The 17,157-nt window shown below is 31.8% G+C and overlaps 1 protein-coding gene across 2 annotated transcripts in view; it reads right to left on the bottom strand.

Annotated features, from left to right (window-relative positions):
- The window catches only part of LOC139514328 (uncharacterized), a 48,832-nt gene continuing 31,675 nt past the window's right edge, over positions 1-17,157 (bottom strand). For both annotated transcript variants that reach the window (XM_071303420.1, XM_071303421.1), the window contains 10 exons: positions 15,480-15,555; positions 15,070-15,143; positions 14,524-14,646; positions 13,521-13,611; positions 12,869-12,996; positions 11,630-11,759; positions 8,685-8,791; positions 6,733-6,818; positions 4,653-4,893; positions 1-1,377 (listed from right to left, as the gene is read on the bottom strand). In XM_071303420.1, coding sequence (XP_071159521.1) covers positions 1,354-1,377; positions 4,653-4,893; positions 6,733-6,818; positions 8,685-8,791; positions 11,630-11,759; positions 12,869-12,996; positions 13,521-13,611; positions 14,524-14,646; positions 15,070-15,143; positions 15,480-15,555 — 1,080 coding nt within the window. In that variant the 3' untranslated portion in view covers positions 1-1,353. The remainder of the gene's footprint in view (positions 1,378-4,652; positions 4,894-6,732; positions 6,819-8,684; positions 8,792-11,629; positions 11,760-12,868; positions 12,997-13,520; positions 13,612-14,523; positions 14,647-15,069; positions 15,144-15,479; positions 15,556-17,157) is intronic.

The following is a 17,157-nucleotide window of genomic DNA, read 5'->3' as shown; positions in this document are numbered from 1 at the left end:
TTCATATTTTATATTTTATTCAAAAATACATAACAAAGTATCAAATATATATAATTTGTTTTAAATATAAATAATTCATCACAGTTTTATAAATAACATGATTATAATGGAATGATAATGCTAAAATGATAATTGTTTGAAGTCCCCTGAAGTCAAATATGAAAAGAGTCACAATATAAAACCAAATTTATGGTTAATATTCAATGAAAAAAAATCCAATATGACATTATAAATTGATGGCACAATATGATTAATCTATAACAATAAAATGCAACAGGTTTATTCCATAAAATACATTAAAAATATTTTCTCCATTAAAACTGCTACATCCCTTAGGAAGTGAATATAAATATATATCTATTACATAAATTAAATGTTGAATCTCAACAAATCTCATAAGTGATCATAGATCCTGCACTTTTCTGTGACATATACAATGTCTGAACACATTGAGGCAGGGTTGGAAGAAAAGTGATTCATAATATTACATTTTACACATACAACAAGAATAACAACAATTGTGAAATATGTAAAATTCAAACTTGGTCTGTGATGAATGGTGCCTAATCACTTTTTCAATTATCATTGATTTTTATTTTTTCATCAACCAATCTAGTTACATAATAGACATCATAACAGTGTAGACATATTGACACATTGATAAGGGTAAAGCATAATGCCATATTGAGTTGAAACAAGATCAATATTTTTAAAAAATATTTGAAATAAAATGAGACAAACATATTACTAATGGAAAGGACAGGTAATTGCTGACTTTAGTAGGCATCTTTTGTTACAGCACTATAACAGTTAAGCCTTCCTTGAATGAAATAGCACTTGTTACAATAAAAAAACATAGCACTTAAATGTAATTATTAAGAATTCCAATTAAGCAAAGCAACAAGAATCTTTGGCACCTGAATCTCAGTCTCATACATTAACAGCAATGCTTTTGTATATTCTACCATCTTTAAAAAATTCCACGATTTGATTATCACCATCCTACAACAGAGTGTCAGATCTAATGTAATTTCCCACTGACACTTAATGAACACTGTCCAGCTGACCTACAAAATCACCTACTGATGTCAAGAAATATTTAAGCAAAAGAATGTGACAATGTATGACAGGCCACTGATAGCAGTTTTGGCTTTGTGGTATAATTATGCATTCATTCGTAGCAGTTATGGCTTGGTGATATATATTTATTTTCTCATTTACAGCTGTTTTTAATTTATAACAGTCCACTTTTCATTTCTAGTCTTGTGATTTACTTATGACTAGAACATCATGGTATTTGGCATAGTCATACTTGATATAGTAGACTACACATGATTGCATCTGTATGAATCTTTACAGAAGTTTCTCATCTTCAACCTAAAAATAAATAGAAAATCTTCTATTAATCATTTTTACTTCTAAAAAGGCAGCGAAACAATTTATTCCACTGCATGTTGATTTTGATAGCAAAATCAACATTTGATTGGTTGAAACTATTCAACGTGACATTGAACAAAACTTCTTATCTTACCTCCTATACATTTCTAGGAATGTGATTGGTTAAAAGCGTCCGCATGAAAACCGTGAATATTTGATATTAGGTTAGTACGGAGGCAGGGCTTATTTCATACACAGTTAGTAGTGGAGTTACGTTCCTTTATATTCCATATTAGGTTGTAGGGAGGCGGGGCTTATTTCATACACGGTTAGTAGTGGTGTTACGTCCCTTTATAAAAACAAAACGGAACTAAAAAAAAATCTTAAAGGTTTCAACAGATGAAATTGATGATTAAGATTGAAATAAATTCATAAAACTCATTTAAACCTTGCAAGTCGTTATTGTTGGCTTCTGTTTTTGTAGGATCAATGGAAGTATTTTCTTAATGCTAACAGTATTGAAGACTTGCTCATTTTGAGAATCACTAGTCTTAATTTCACACGTTCAGATAGTCGTTAAGATAAATTCCTAACATAGTGTGCTAGTGACGTAATATGGTATATATGGGGTCAGTAAATTCCATATGGGAATTCGAGCTTCGCTATCACCCCATATGGAATTTACTGACCCCATATATACCGTATTAGGTCAATAGCACACTATGTAACTAATATTATCTTACCTTCTATACATTTCTAGGAATATGATTGGTTAAAAGCGTCCGTGTGGAGACCGTGTATATTCAATATTAGGTTAGTAGGGAGGCGGGGCTTAATTCAATACACGGTTAGTAGTGAATTTGTGACTTTGGCACTGTTTGATTATTTAAGAAGTATTGAAAGTTCTGTTAAATATTGTTATAACAAGGTTGTTGATAATAATAGTTATTGTTTGCATTATTTTTTTTGGCGCAAACCAATTAAAGAAGGTTCTTAAAATTGAACACTTGAACACTTTAATATAGAAATAAAAAGATGTGTTATGATGGCAATTGAGACAACTCTAGTCTAAATTCAACAAATAAAGATAGTCGGTGAGATAAATTCATTACATAGTGTGCTAGTGACCTAATATGATATATACGGGGTCAGTAAATACCATATGGGGTTCAAGCTTCCCTCTCACCCCATATTGAATTTACTGACCCTGTATATATCATATTAGGTCACTAACACACTATATAACTAATGATATCTCCCTCAGGCACGGGAAATAAATGTTTAGTATCTAAAATAATTCTTCAACTTTCATGATGTTGAATTATGATGAAATATGTTGAGATAAATAGTCAGTCATTACATTGAATAATTCCAAGCATGTGTAAAAGGAGATGAGTGGTATATGTCAATCAAACAGCAACCTACCACACCCCTTCACCAAATCAATAAACATCAAGATGTAAGCAAACAGTCATTATGGTCTGTAACATTTGACACACCCTTATGGTGACTTGAATAACACCGGTATCACTCAGATTACAATTCTACCTTGACAGGTAAGTTTGTATTTAGCCTATAAAATACTTATTTAGCCTTGAGAATTGAAAGGTCAGTTTCCCATTCATACAATAGAGGTTGATAAATTTGGCTTCATGCCATTTACCTTGTCCAAAATTAAGGTCACTTTAGTGTTATTGTGATAATGTTAAAGTACAAACATGCAAAAGAACCCTATATTCTGACCAATACTTAAAACTTTGTGCATCTTGATTTAATTGTTAAAAATCTGTTAATGTTGAATTTTAGGGGTTATTTTAGGCCTTTTAATTGCATATTTCTTTACATGGTAGTTTTTTTTTCAGATATAAAAAAACTATCTGCTTGACTGTTATAGAAATAGACTATGCTTGCAGGGTCTTGTTTTTCGTTTACACCAAATCTGACAGATTATTATTAAGTTGCAAAATATTTTAAATGAGAGCTGAAATTTTTTCTATCTTTAAATGTGCATTGAACAATGTTGAAGGTTAAAATAATCATAATGTGAACAAGAATTAAGAAAACATCTTGGTCCCAAAAAAACCCATCATCAACCAGGATATAATATTCCAAATTTTAATTTATTATACTAATATCAGTTGAAATCTCAAGCCACTATTTTGCATGTTTACAATGTAGGTCATGTCCCAACAGAAAATCAATGAATTTGACAGTACAATGTACTCTTAGCACAAACACATAAGGTCACTGTGAAATAGACATCTAGGGCAAGAAACAGTCAGTTATACAAAACCAGTTTGACAAGATGTCTAGTTTAAAACCAGTTTGACTAGATGTGTCCTATATTTTGACAATGTAAATGACATGAGGACCTGCATGGGTTTTTTAATATCTGTATTCTTTAAATTTTTAGGGCATTTTTCTTTTAATAGCCTTAAAAATAACTCTCATTCTGTAAAGCAAATTCTCATGAAAATGATTTTACTATATAGTCTTTCTGTTACAAGATTATTTATCAATTATGCACATTGATCATTATATTATCGGTATTGCATTACAGTTACCCAAGTTTCCTTTTTATTTTGCACATTTATTCTTTATACTTTTGCACCGCATTATTCTCTATTCTTTATTTTGTTGTTCATTTTTTCTATTCTCTATTTTTTGTTGCTATTATATTTATTCTCTATTCTGTAAACCCCATTCAGACCCTCATAGGTAAACTTCTATTGTATGAATGTATGAATGGGATAAACTGACCTTTCAATTCTCAAGGCTAAATAAGTATTTTATAGGCTAAATACAAACTTACCTGTCAAGGTAGAATTATAATCTGAGTGATACTGGTGTTATTCAAGTCACCATAATTCCCAAGAGTTTAGAAATGATGTGAACGACTTAGAAGAAACAACAAAGTTCTTTAACAATTTTTTTAGACCAAAAATAAAAAATATTCAAAACAAGAATAACACCCAACTAAGAAAACACAAATAAGTAATAGAAAGTGTCAAATCAGCTATTTTAAGTATTTTAATGCTTTAAATTCTGTTTGGACAAGTGCCTGTTATTATTTTGTATTTTTCTGTCAACAATAAGCAAGTTCTAAAACATTTTAATACAAATATTAAGAGGATCAGATGACCATTACTTGTCACATAAGTTAACTTGTATTTTTGGTTTTCTGGTCTCCTTAGAAGAAGCCCCACTTAAACTTTCATTCATATTAATGGTAAGGATATCACCCTTGATTTGCTGAAAAAATCTTCAAAACTTACCAGTGTCTCTAGCATTTCATAGTTAAGAATCTTGTCATAGATTTGTAGTCCTTCCTTCATCTTTGGACTATACTTTTTCTTAACAGAAGCCTGTAAAGCATTATCCATAGTTTCTAGTATGATTGACCTCAGCATGACGGCCGGGTGCTGTATATCGTCACTTTCATCTTCTCCGTGATGTAAGCCTTTGTGGGAATATGTGTCAACACGTAGTTCTACTGGCACTGTCCTATGTCTAGCTCTGAAAATATAAATGCATTGCTATTGCATAATTACATGCAAAGTTTAAACAGACATGCATTTCTGAATATTGAAATTTTTTTCTGACTTCATATTTGTTAAATCCTGAATTTGTATAATTCTGCGATTTTGACAACCTCTGTACTCATATACAATAAACTTTTTTCTTACAACTCACTGTCCTGTTCAATATTAAGTTTACCTAGAATCCTTTATCTAAATATACATTTGTTAGTTATAGATGACAATAATGATCCGATAAAACTACTTTCTTCAGGTGACTTGATTTTCAAAAATCTACATTAGCAATTTTAGTATTATAAACTGCCATGGGAAGAAAGAATAGAAGATGCCAATGAAAGAAAGAGACTGAAGTACCAAGACCTACTTGCAGATTGTAGAGACAATGGATGGAGGGTATGGTTATTTCCAGTGGAAGTGGGAAGCAGAGGGTTTGTAGGACAGTCTATGTGGCGAGCATTGAGAGCACTTGGTAGTGTTGGAGGGGAAAGAAGCAAGCTAATTGGTAACTTGTGTAATCAGGCAGAAACAGCATCAATGTGGTTATGGAGAAAAAGGTCAGAACAGTGGAAGCAGTAAGTGTAAAGGGACGGATAGCCATGTGGTTTTGGGCTGGGACTTGATCACCCCAGTCGGCGCACCTCTGGAGGTTGTAGTGGACAGCGCCAAAACAGCCGAGGAAGGAGGATTCACCTGAAGACGGAACCACGCATCTTTCCAACAGGATGTATTAAGGTAATAAAAAAAATCTTCATCATAAATTCCAAATAAGGTTTACCGGATGTTGACTTGACAATGGTAAAACATGGACCATAAACGGATACCTAAAATCCGTGTATGTTTACAAAGCTAGACTGAGTGAAGAAGCTCTTTCCACGTTATTTCTTCAACAAAATACTTGAAATGAACGTTAGATACAGGTATCAAAGATAATTTTAGCATTTTTGAGAAATGTAGGATGCATAATTAAATTTCCCACCTGTGCACATGCGCACACGTGTTCTAGTTCATACAACGTAGTTCTGACGATTTTTCATTTAAAACCTTCATAAATTTTTCATCAAATCATGTTGATAAACCTATTTCTAATAATTTTAATCTTTTGGACTAAATCAATTAGAAACAAACTGCTGAAAAGTAAGAAAAAAATTGTGAATAGACCGATCAATTATACGATGTCCGGAACTGAACATAGTTCACCTGTCACCTGAACAGGTAGATTTCAGCTGTCCAACTACTAATTAGCCTCGATTAAAATTAGAAAGTATTGGATTAGGTGTTGTTTTGATAGTAATTAATCATCATGTCACATTTATGACCGGAAATGTGTTGATGTCAAAGGCAAAAGGTTGGGTCAAAAAGATCGTGAATTATGTAAAAATGACCGAAAAAGCCTTGAAAACTAAAAAGTATATGACCGTTTCATTCTTTGCCCAGCCGGACTTTTACCGGACATTATACAAATGACCGGAATATATGACCGTTTTGGAAGCCCTGGTGTCAGGAGTAAATGATATAATATTTTCTCATAATATTTGATGAAGTACCCCAAACTTAAATTTCAGCAAGTTATCAAACCATGAAAATAAAATGAAGATTATGTAACAAAAATATTGTTAAGGGAATAACATTTAGTTTGAATATATCGCAAAAGAAATGCATTTCACCATTTTTTTCACCAGCTAAAATAAATGGCAGTAACTCCAATCAACTTTCAACACAAATCTATATCATTTCAAATTGTGATCAATTAATCACTGTTCAAATACAAATCTATTATGAATTGCCTTATATATATTTTCTTATTTATTTTTCTTACATATAAGAGTAAGTTTCCCACATTTCTCTCCTATCTTCATCTGTGTTCTCATCTTCAAACTTCACAATGTGATAAGTTGTAGTTTTCTAAAACAGAACGTTCTTTTAAATGCTGCAGTTGTTTATAACATTTATGGATATTTTCTATTCTGAGCTGTTGAAGAGAACAATAAACAATGATTTTGGTTACCTATTTAATAATTGTTAGTTGAGTAAAAAGACTCCAATTCTATATGTTTTTTCACTTATACATTAAACCATGGAAGTATTATATTGACAGGAACTCCAACAGACCGACTTCAAACGTTTATAGTGCGATGCCGCAAAATCGTTAAGTATCTGTTAATTAATTTGACATCTTTCAATTAGTTGTATCGATGCATGGGTTCAACGACGTTTTCGGGATACTCGTAATTACGGAATTTACCGAAGTAACCGGATGTATACATAAATGTCAAGGATATAACATTTAACGACCCCCCCCCCCCCCAAAAAAAAAAAAAAAATGAAAAAAAAACATAATCGTTTGCATGGACATCATTTTCAATCGCAAATATCTATTTATTCTTTATATTCGCTTATTTGTTTCTCTGTTATTTGTTTTGTGCATAATCAGGCCAATAGAATTTTTTTCATATATGAAATGGATTTGCTAAAATATGTTTAAGGCTGTAAGGTGACCTATAGTTGAAAACTTCTGTTTCATTTGATCTCTGGTGGAGAGTAGTCTTATTGGCAATCATATCTTCTTATTTTTATATTGAATTATAATAAATGTCTTGTGTAAGGAAACAAATAGTTGTAATCTGCATGTATAATTGAGGTTTACTGCTAACAAATCACTTGTTGAATTGTTTACTGAAAGTCCGGTGTCAAATGTTTCATTCATTTCAACAAAAAGAAAATTTTATAAATTTCCCAAAACAAATCCGTCAGACGCCAGAGCAATCTCGGACCAGGTTGAATTTAAAAAAAAAAGAAGGTGTACATGTAATCTGTGTTTTAACTTGATACATACTATATGGAGAGACAATCACGGGCGTATAATTATCCACCTCTTAGTGCTTAAAACAATTTCTATAAATATGTTAAGTTACATTTTACGATCGAGAAAACTATTAATATTTGTGTTACACTCGATTAAAATTTACAATCTTTAACTTAAAATTTGAGTTATCAGGCGCCATCAGGCACACTACACGGACATCAAATTATTTTCTGCAAACACTCTACTTCAGAGTCATGTAATCTGCATAATCCGATATTTCCCGATTTCCTAGTTCTAGTGATAAAAACATATTAGACAAAACTAAAAATAATCTTACATTCTTTCCAAATACAGTTATTTTTCTTTTGTCATTCTGTTAAATATGGACCGATTTTTAAGATTGTTTCAGCTGTAGTCTTTAATTATTGAATAAAAACAGGTGTCGTTATTCATGTAGCGATTCGCAATTAGCCACGGGAGTTTCAGTGTTTATTTACATTGGTAGGTAGATTAGACCCTCGATAACAGATCACGTGATAAGATCAGTTTCTGTAAACTACACACGCGAGGGCGGCATCGCAGATACCCCACAAAGGAGTTATCACATACTTGACATACTGAGTCGGAACCTTTTATTTTCCTAAAGAAATCAGTGGGGTGCGAATGTGCTAATTTTTCGTTGGAGTTCCTGTCAATATAATACTTCCATGATTAAACTAAAGTAAATGAAGGCTGACTGAGGTGATGGTGCAACATATTCAGCATGAAAATGAGATTTGTCACAGTGAATCCAAAGCAATTAAAGGCTGACTGATATGCTGCACTTTATATTCTGGTCCTGGATAATAATGGTTTAAAAATTTGAGGGTCTTTATAATCTGCAGTAAACAAGATGCGTTGCAGGAATTCCTAGAACTGAAGGCTTACTTCCCGAGATGAATATTTCTCTACCAAAAAATACATACATCATCATAAAAAACTGCAAACAAATGATTAGCTGTGCTGACTGCTGTAACTTCTGCATTAGTTGGTAATTCTAAATGTTCAAAGTCTATCACACAACCTTGAAAATCTGTAAATAAAATATGAGGTGTTATCATTTGGTTATCCCAGTGAATATTTAAAATATAAACATTTGAGACTTGTAATTAACCATCATTAATGTCTTATACTTATAACATTTTTGAAATATATTTTTTTAACTGTATTGTATTATATGCCAAGCATGGGCAACTGATGTTAAAATGACCAGGAACAATAACTTATTAACTGGTAACCAGATGCTCCGCAGGGCGTAGCTTTATACGACCGCAGAGGTTGAACCCTGAACGGTTGGGGCAAGTATGGCCACAACATTCAAGCTGGATTCAGCTCTAAATTTGGATTGTGATTAAATAGTTGACACAGCATAGGTTTCTGACACAGAATGAATGTGTTCTAATGAACTTAAAATTTTTTGTTTTCTCTTAGAGCAATTCACTATGCTGTTGAATATTAATCCTCTCAAAACAAGAATGTGTCCTCAGTATACGAATGCCCCACTCGCACTATCATTTTCCATGTTCAGTGGACCGTGAAATTGGGGTAAAAACTCTAATTTGGCATTAAAATTAGAAAGATCATATCATAGGGGACATGTGTACTAAGTTTGAAGTCGATTGGACTTAAACTTCATCAAAAACTACCTTGACCAAAAACTTTAACCTGAAGCGGGACAGACGGACGGACGAACGGACGGACGAACGAACGGACAGACGGACGGACGGACAGACACACAGACCAGAAAACATAATGCCCCTCTACTATCGTAGGTGGGGCATAAAAATGTTTGAAGAAATTTTCTTTTTTATTTATGAAATTTCAAATGAGAAAAATTGAACCCAATTTTTTTAATCACATACCCCTTTCCCTTATTCCAAAACTAATCTCAATTAAAATTTCTAATGGAGTTTGCAACAATAACTACTCATTTAAATACATCATAAAATATTAAGATGTAAAAAAAAACTGCTTGTTATCACTGAATGTTATTTATTATAATTTATCAGTTGGTAGTAAAAAGTGAATATACATTGTATATTGTATATAACAAAGATTTAAGTTGATTCTGGACAAAGAAAGATAACTCCAATTAAAAAAAAATCTTGCTATTGCACAATATTTTGCAATTAGATATTTCTTGCTTACTATTCTGGACAAAGAAAGATAACTCTAATTAAAAAAAAATTTGCTATTTCACAATATTGTGCAATTAGATATTTCTTGCCATTGCGCAATACTGTGCAATTGAAAAGACTTGCTATTGCACAATACTTAATATAATAATTTTAGATCCTGATTTGGACCAACTTGAAAACTGGGCCCATAATAAAAAATCTAAGTACATTTTTGGATTCAGCATATCAAAGAACCCCAAGATTTCAATTTTTGTTGAAATCAGACTAAGTTTAATTTTGGACCCTTTGGACTTTAGTGTAGACCAATTTGAAAACAGGACCAAAAATGAAGAATCTACATACAAAGTTAGATTTGGTATTTCAAAGAACCCCATTTATTCAATTTTTGATGAAATCAAACAAAGTTTAATTTTGGACCCCGATTTGGACCAACTTGAAAACTGGGCCAATAATCAAGAATCTAAGTACATTTTTAGATTCAGCATATCAAAGAACCTAACTGATTCATTTTTTGTCAAAATCAAACTAAGTTTAATTTTGGACCCTTTGGACCTTAATGTAGACCAATTTGAAAACGGGACCAAAAGTTAAGAATCTACATACACAGTCATGACAGTTAGATTCGGCATATCAAAGAACCCCAATTATTCAATTTTGATGAAATCAAACAAAGTTTAATTTTGGACCCTTTGGGCCCCTTATTCTGTTGGGACCAAAACTCCCAAAATCAATACCAACCTTCCTTTTATGGTCATAAACCTTGTGTTTAAATTTCATAGATTTCTATTTACTTATACTAACGTTATGGTGCGAAAACCAAGAAAAATGCTTATTTGGGTCCCTTTTTGGCCCCTAATTCCTAAACTGTTGGGACCTTAACTCCCAAAATCAATACCAACCTTCCTTTTGTAGTCATTAACATTGTGTTTAAATTTCATTGATTTCTATTTACTTAAACTAAAGTTATTGTGCGAAAACCAAGAATAATGCTTATTTGGGCCTTTTTTTGGCCCCTAATTCCTAAACTGTTGAAACCTAAACTCCCAAAATCAATCCCAACCGTTCTTTTGTGGTCATAAACGTTGTGTCAAAATTTCATAGATTTCTATTAACTTAAACTAAAGTTATAGTGCGAAAACCAAGAAAATGCTTATTTGGGCCCTTTTTGGCCCCTAATTCCTAAAATGTTGGGACCAAAACTCCCAAAATCTATACCAACCTTCCTTTTGTGGTCATAAACCTTGTGTTAAAATTTCATAGATTTCCATTCACTTTTACTAAAGTTAGAGTGCGAAAACTAAAAGTATTCGGACGCCGGAGGACGACGACGACGCAGACGCCAACGTGATAGCAATATACGACGAAAAATTTTTCAAATTTTGCGGTCGTATAAAAACTCGTCAAATCCATTTTGTAATGGAAGTCTTTATAAATATTTCTAAACAGTTCGATCAAAATTCATAATCACCAGGCATAATCCATGGCATATTTTGCATGTTAAATATGGTTAAAATTAATGCCTCTTTATATACATTTGATGAACAAAATTTAGTTTGATAAATTGAAGGGGACATAACTCTAAAAGGAAATAAACTAAATAGATGACAAAATCAAACTTTATACAGTACCCATTCCCAAAATTTATTTATTTAAGGTAAGGAAGAATGAAATAAAGAATGGTTCTTTAAATTGGGGTTTTAACAGATGGCTTAATATGATTAAATATGAAGTACTTGTAAATCTTCCTGTGACTTCTTCCTGTTTTACCATTTGTCTTCCAGTGGTAAGGGAGATCACTCTCAGTACACCTCTTACTAAAAGGAATAGATGCTCTGAACCTGTTGGACCAAATACTCTTGAAACCTGAAAATTAATACTTTTTCATAAATACATAAAAAGTTTCAATTAACAAAAAGCTCTGAGATTTTTCTTAAAATATAGTCATGAGTAAAAATAACTTAAAGCTAAACTCATAACTGAGTATAACTGAGATCAAAATTATTCGTTCATAGTGTGTTAATTTATGTTTTTTGATTGAGTTAAGCCTGCCAATTGATATTTTATCATGTGTTTTTCTATGTTGTGATGTTATGCTATTGTTTCAGAAAAAGGGAGAAGGTTTGGTACAATTAAAACCTTTAATCCCGCTGCAAGTGCACCTGTCCTAAGTCAGGAATCTGATGTACAGTAGTTGTCGTTTGTTTACGTAATTTATACATGTTTCTTGTTTCTCGTTTTTTATATATAGATTAGACCATTGGTTTCCCCGTTTGAATGGTTTTACACTAGTAATTTTTGGGCCCTTAACAGCTTGTTGTTTGGTGTGAGCCAAGGCTCTGTGTTGAAGGCTGTACATTGACCTATAATGGGTTACATTTATAAATTGTTCTTTGGATGGAGAGTTGTCTCACTGGCACTTACACCACATCTTCCTATATCAATATATTATGATTTCATACAATAATAATTCCATGTTCACCATGCCCCTCAGTCTAGATCAAAACTATTATATGTTATAAAAAGTTCACATCATAATGAATATTTGTACTAAAATTCCGGCTAAAGTAACCACAACCTCATGGTAAACTACCTTAATCAAAGCTTTGGTACAGAAAAAACAAACACATTAACAAACTGACACATAGATTGAAAACAATATGATCCTTTATAATCTAAGTGAAAATAAGAAAAAAATAAAAAGAAGAATGCATCTGAGAACAAGGATGCCCCTGTTCAATTTTAAAAGTATTAAAAAGTGGCATAACCCTTGAACTGTGAATGACTCACTGACCAAATTCTAACTCTGCTAGTTTGGGTTCTTAGCATTGAGTCTGAGTTTTATAGAACTTGGATGAGGAAAACTCAAGTTACAGTGCCAACATGAAAATGGGAACGAAAGAAGGAAAGACAGACGGTAACATTTAATGCCCCAGTTGCATATAGAATTTCAGACTAATTTCTTTCATACTTACATCAAAGGACACTTTGTTGTCATCTTTTAACAGTTCTGAATATTCTCCTTCTGACAAATATACATCTCTTCTGAAATCCCTCAGCTCCATGGTGTTATAATCAAATATAACAAGGGTTAAATGTGGCTCTATAATGCAGAACATAGTGAAGTATTCTTGACAAAACATGTATTAAGGACAAAGTTTCAAGTTTAGATGATTAAAAAAATCAGTTTCATATAAGTACATGAAGACATCAACTGTTTGAATTGCAGAGGACTAAAGAATAAACATGGAAAAATCTAAGCTAATGTTTTAAAAGAACTGATTTTTCACTAAAATTCATGTGCCAATTCTGCTCTCTCACTACAGTCTGACTTATGTTTTAAACATATATCATCCAACATGATCTTCTTGGGGTTATGTAGCACGTCAGAGTTCATGCTAAGTTTTATCTTTCTGTGTTGTGCTTTAAATAAGGAGTGACAGTTATCTCTGTCTTACATTGTTTTTGGACAAGATTTTGTCTGGTCTTTTTGATTTATTGTTTTGATTGCAACTTTTTCAAGTTTTAATGTTTTTTCAGTCAAGGTAAAGGTGATTTTTTATTCAAGAATACTATGAAGTGTTCCATAAATTCATATTCTAAAGGTCATATGAAATGTATACTAACCTTTCGGCGGATAAGATTTAAATAACATTCCTATAACCATAGCATCGCCTTTGACAGTTTGTTTAGCACCAATTAATTTCGTATATTCCATCTGAAAAAGAGTAAAATAAAAATGCTTTATAAAATATTTCATCACTGAATCTGGAAGCAAACACAGATGTTAAGTGACAAAAATGATTTTTAAGATGAAATATAATTGAATCTGTTTCTGAAAAAAAATGACCAATTACTTCACTGTATAATAGAGGTCATTAATACTGTAGACCTCAGTTGTCGAAAATTATTGTACTTGTTTAATCATACCAGATTTGATTTAAAACTCTAACATCTACCAAAATAAATTAGAAATAAATATGAAATTCCCCTCAAATTGTTGCTATGGGCTATTTTGAACTTGCAGTCAGATTAGAGTGTTGAAGGCCTAGTATTTTTTCTGTGCATTTCCTATATTTTCATTATGAGAATATAATCCTCTGTTCAATGATAATGATATCCATTCTTCAGATTTTGCAGTACTTAACAGTATTGTATAACAAAAGACGGAACGGAACTTTTCAGTACTGTTTGATAAAATTGACACTAATCGTTTGAACGTAAGGTTAAATACTTTTATTTCTATAACTTTCTTGGGGCTTAAGTACTGTAAATTCAGAAATTATTGTGAGGTTTTTATTATTACAAATTATTGGACTGGGTGACTATTGCAATACTAAGAAATCACATTCTGATATATGACAGATACATCTGTATTAAGCAGCTTTGCCACAAATCATTGTAATTAATGTTACATTTTTGTCCATTCTCAAAAAATCGCAATAATTTCTGGATCTATAATATAGTATGAGACGTCGACTTTACAAGAAATTTTCGTTAAATCTATTTTTTAAGAAATTTCTCTGTGGTGGTATGCTAAAGCAGCATAAAAACAAAATAAGTGAGAGACCACCTTTATACATAAGGTCTATTAGATAATTCTTGACATGCTCTAAATAACGTATTTTACCTCAAGAGGTTTATACGCTCTTGTTACATAAGAAGAGAGCGTGTTATCCTCCACGTGTCTCATCACAATGTGAAATATAGCACCAGATTCCTTTATCTTACCAGACGGTATATAAGTACTGGACTGAAAAATAAATAATATATGAGTAAGACTTTTTAATGCAATCCTGTGTTTTTTTCCTATTCAAATCAATGTCATATAATGCATTTAATAGAGTGACATCTACTGGAAACAACTCATGGACCCTTATGCACACAAGAGGATCCAAAATTTTACACATAACATGCATCACCTTGTATTTTACTGACAAACAAAATTCTACTAGTTTAAATAAATAGTTAATACTTTCATAAAAAACATCATTTATAACTTCTACTGTATCTTTTGAAATGCTTCATGGCCAAATGGTGTCACTAAATAATACCATTGAAGGCCTTCGGCTGTTGTCTGCTCTATGGTCGGGTTGTTGTCGCTTTGACACATTCCCCATTTCCTTTCTCAATTTTATATTTTTTTTTATTTTATTGCATTATTTATTAAACTTACCCTGATAGTTCTGTTTTCCAGTAATTCTATATCCCATGGGTCTCCTAACATCATATTGTCTATTGTATTTGCCACTAAAATTAAGATCACAAATATGTTGTAAGAAAGCATAGGATAAAAGTTTTAACATAAAATAATTGGATTAGACACAAGTCAAATAGACTTATGAAGTCTTTTCCATGAGATAATATGAAATGGCTAAAATGGAATGCTAAAAAACTGACAATATGCTGTTTAAAAGTAAAACAAGAAAAGAAAAAGTTTTATTTCTGATATGGTATTGAACAGAAAGTAAAAAGAAGATTTTGGGTAAAATAGCTGAATGTGGTTTATGCTTTTTGTGATTTACCCTTATTACTGTATTGTTTCTAACAAAATATGTTTTTAAAAAGTAACTTTATAATACCTACTCATTTCTCTTTGTTGTGCAATCTCTTGTCTGGTTCTAGGTCTTTGCCCAGGTACAGTTTTATCAGTGAATACCAGCTGAAATGTATACAGACATGTTTAAATGCAAAGCAATTCTTATTAGTTTAAACATTTTAATCAATTGCAAAACATATTTCTTTTTTTTTATATAATTGTGACATGGTAGAAATTCCTTATAATGTAGTACAGTAACCAACATTAATTTCAAAGTCCTTAACAATATTTCAATTAGCCATTTACAAGAAAAGTTCTAAGTTGTATCAATGGAATGATGCAGTGCATGCTCCTTCACCAGTTGATAGCGAATTTCTTCAAAAAATCAAAAGAAAACTGAAAATAAAACTAGAACTAATTCTAGAAAGCTAGATTTTCACAAGTGTTCACAACTTGCTCATTCACTTGATGTGTAAATATGGCATGGAAATTGTTTTGCTACGGAAAATCCTCTTGATCACATTATTAAAATGTTATGTGAATTATGGTGAAAAGCAAGTTCCATGGCAATAATACCACAGCTACTTTTTTTTTTTTAATATATAATGCATTTATTTACTGATTTTTTTTTATTGAATTATGCTGCAATATCTACTATAAAATTTGGACATAAGAAAAAATAGGTCAATTTGGCCAATTAAAATTAATTGATAGATTTTCATTCCCGCCCGCCCCTCTGAAATCGTCCCGCCCCGATTTTTTTTTTTTTATAAAAATATACGATTTCCAGATTTTGTTCATTTCCGTAACCGGTAACCGTTAAAATTTTGTTTCATTCAAAGCTTCCTGTTTCAAATTTCGGTTTTGTACCTCGAGTAAATCTAACCAAAATGATTAAGTCGACATATTCTGCTGCTCTATGATGACAACATCACCTTCCGAGAGTAAAGATTGATTACGAGAACGACGTGAAATATTCTTGTTTCTTCCAAGACCGCAAATCACGGTATGTCGCAAATTTCTGTGATTACAAAACTGCAGATTTCTTTATTTATGCAATGACTTTGTGCGAGGAAATTTAAACTGTGAATGATCCAAAGTGCAAGATTCGTGGAAACCATTTATACAGAAAACAAATGTGACTGGATTAAAGATATTGAAACACAAGCACGAACTTGTTAGATTTATGACCATATATTGAATTTTAAAAGTCGACTAGTATACACATTTTATTTACGCAAGCCCTTAGATTTTACCCATGACTGTCTTTTATGTTGACAAACATCAAATGTCCCAATACACCCAAAAGAGTCATGAAACAACAACTTTTTTTATTGTGTTCATGTTTTACATGGTTATTATATTTTCATCTTGCATATTACGGTAAGTACCAACCCTATTCAGGGGTGGGAGGGGGGAGTATTTTCAACACTGTTTGAGTTTTCATTTTATTCTGTACTCATAATAATTGTGTTGCATACCAATGCATTTGCTTGATTTTATGGGAATACAAACCATCGTTTAGAAACCTAAATACATTTGGTGTAGGTAGTCCAACTGAAGAGGGCATTTTTCACGGGTTTTTATTGTTTAGTTTTTACAGCCGCAATTTAGATATATTTATCTAAGGATTTGAAAAATCATTATGTAAGATTCCTCATACTTGTGTATACATGATATTACCTTATTATTACACTTGGATACATGTATATGAAGAACTCGTCA

The sequence above is a fragment of the Mytilus edulis genome, chromosome 3 (genome assembly GCF_963676685.1).
Source record: "Mytilus edulis chromosome 3, xbMytEdul2.2, whole genome shotgun sequence".
Classification (NCBI taxonomy): domain Eukaryota; kingdom Metazoa; phylum Mollusca; class Bivalvia; order Mytilida; family Mytilidae; genus Mytilus; species Mytilus edulis.
This window is presented reverse-complemented; position numbering and strand designations above follow the sequence as displayed.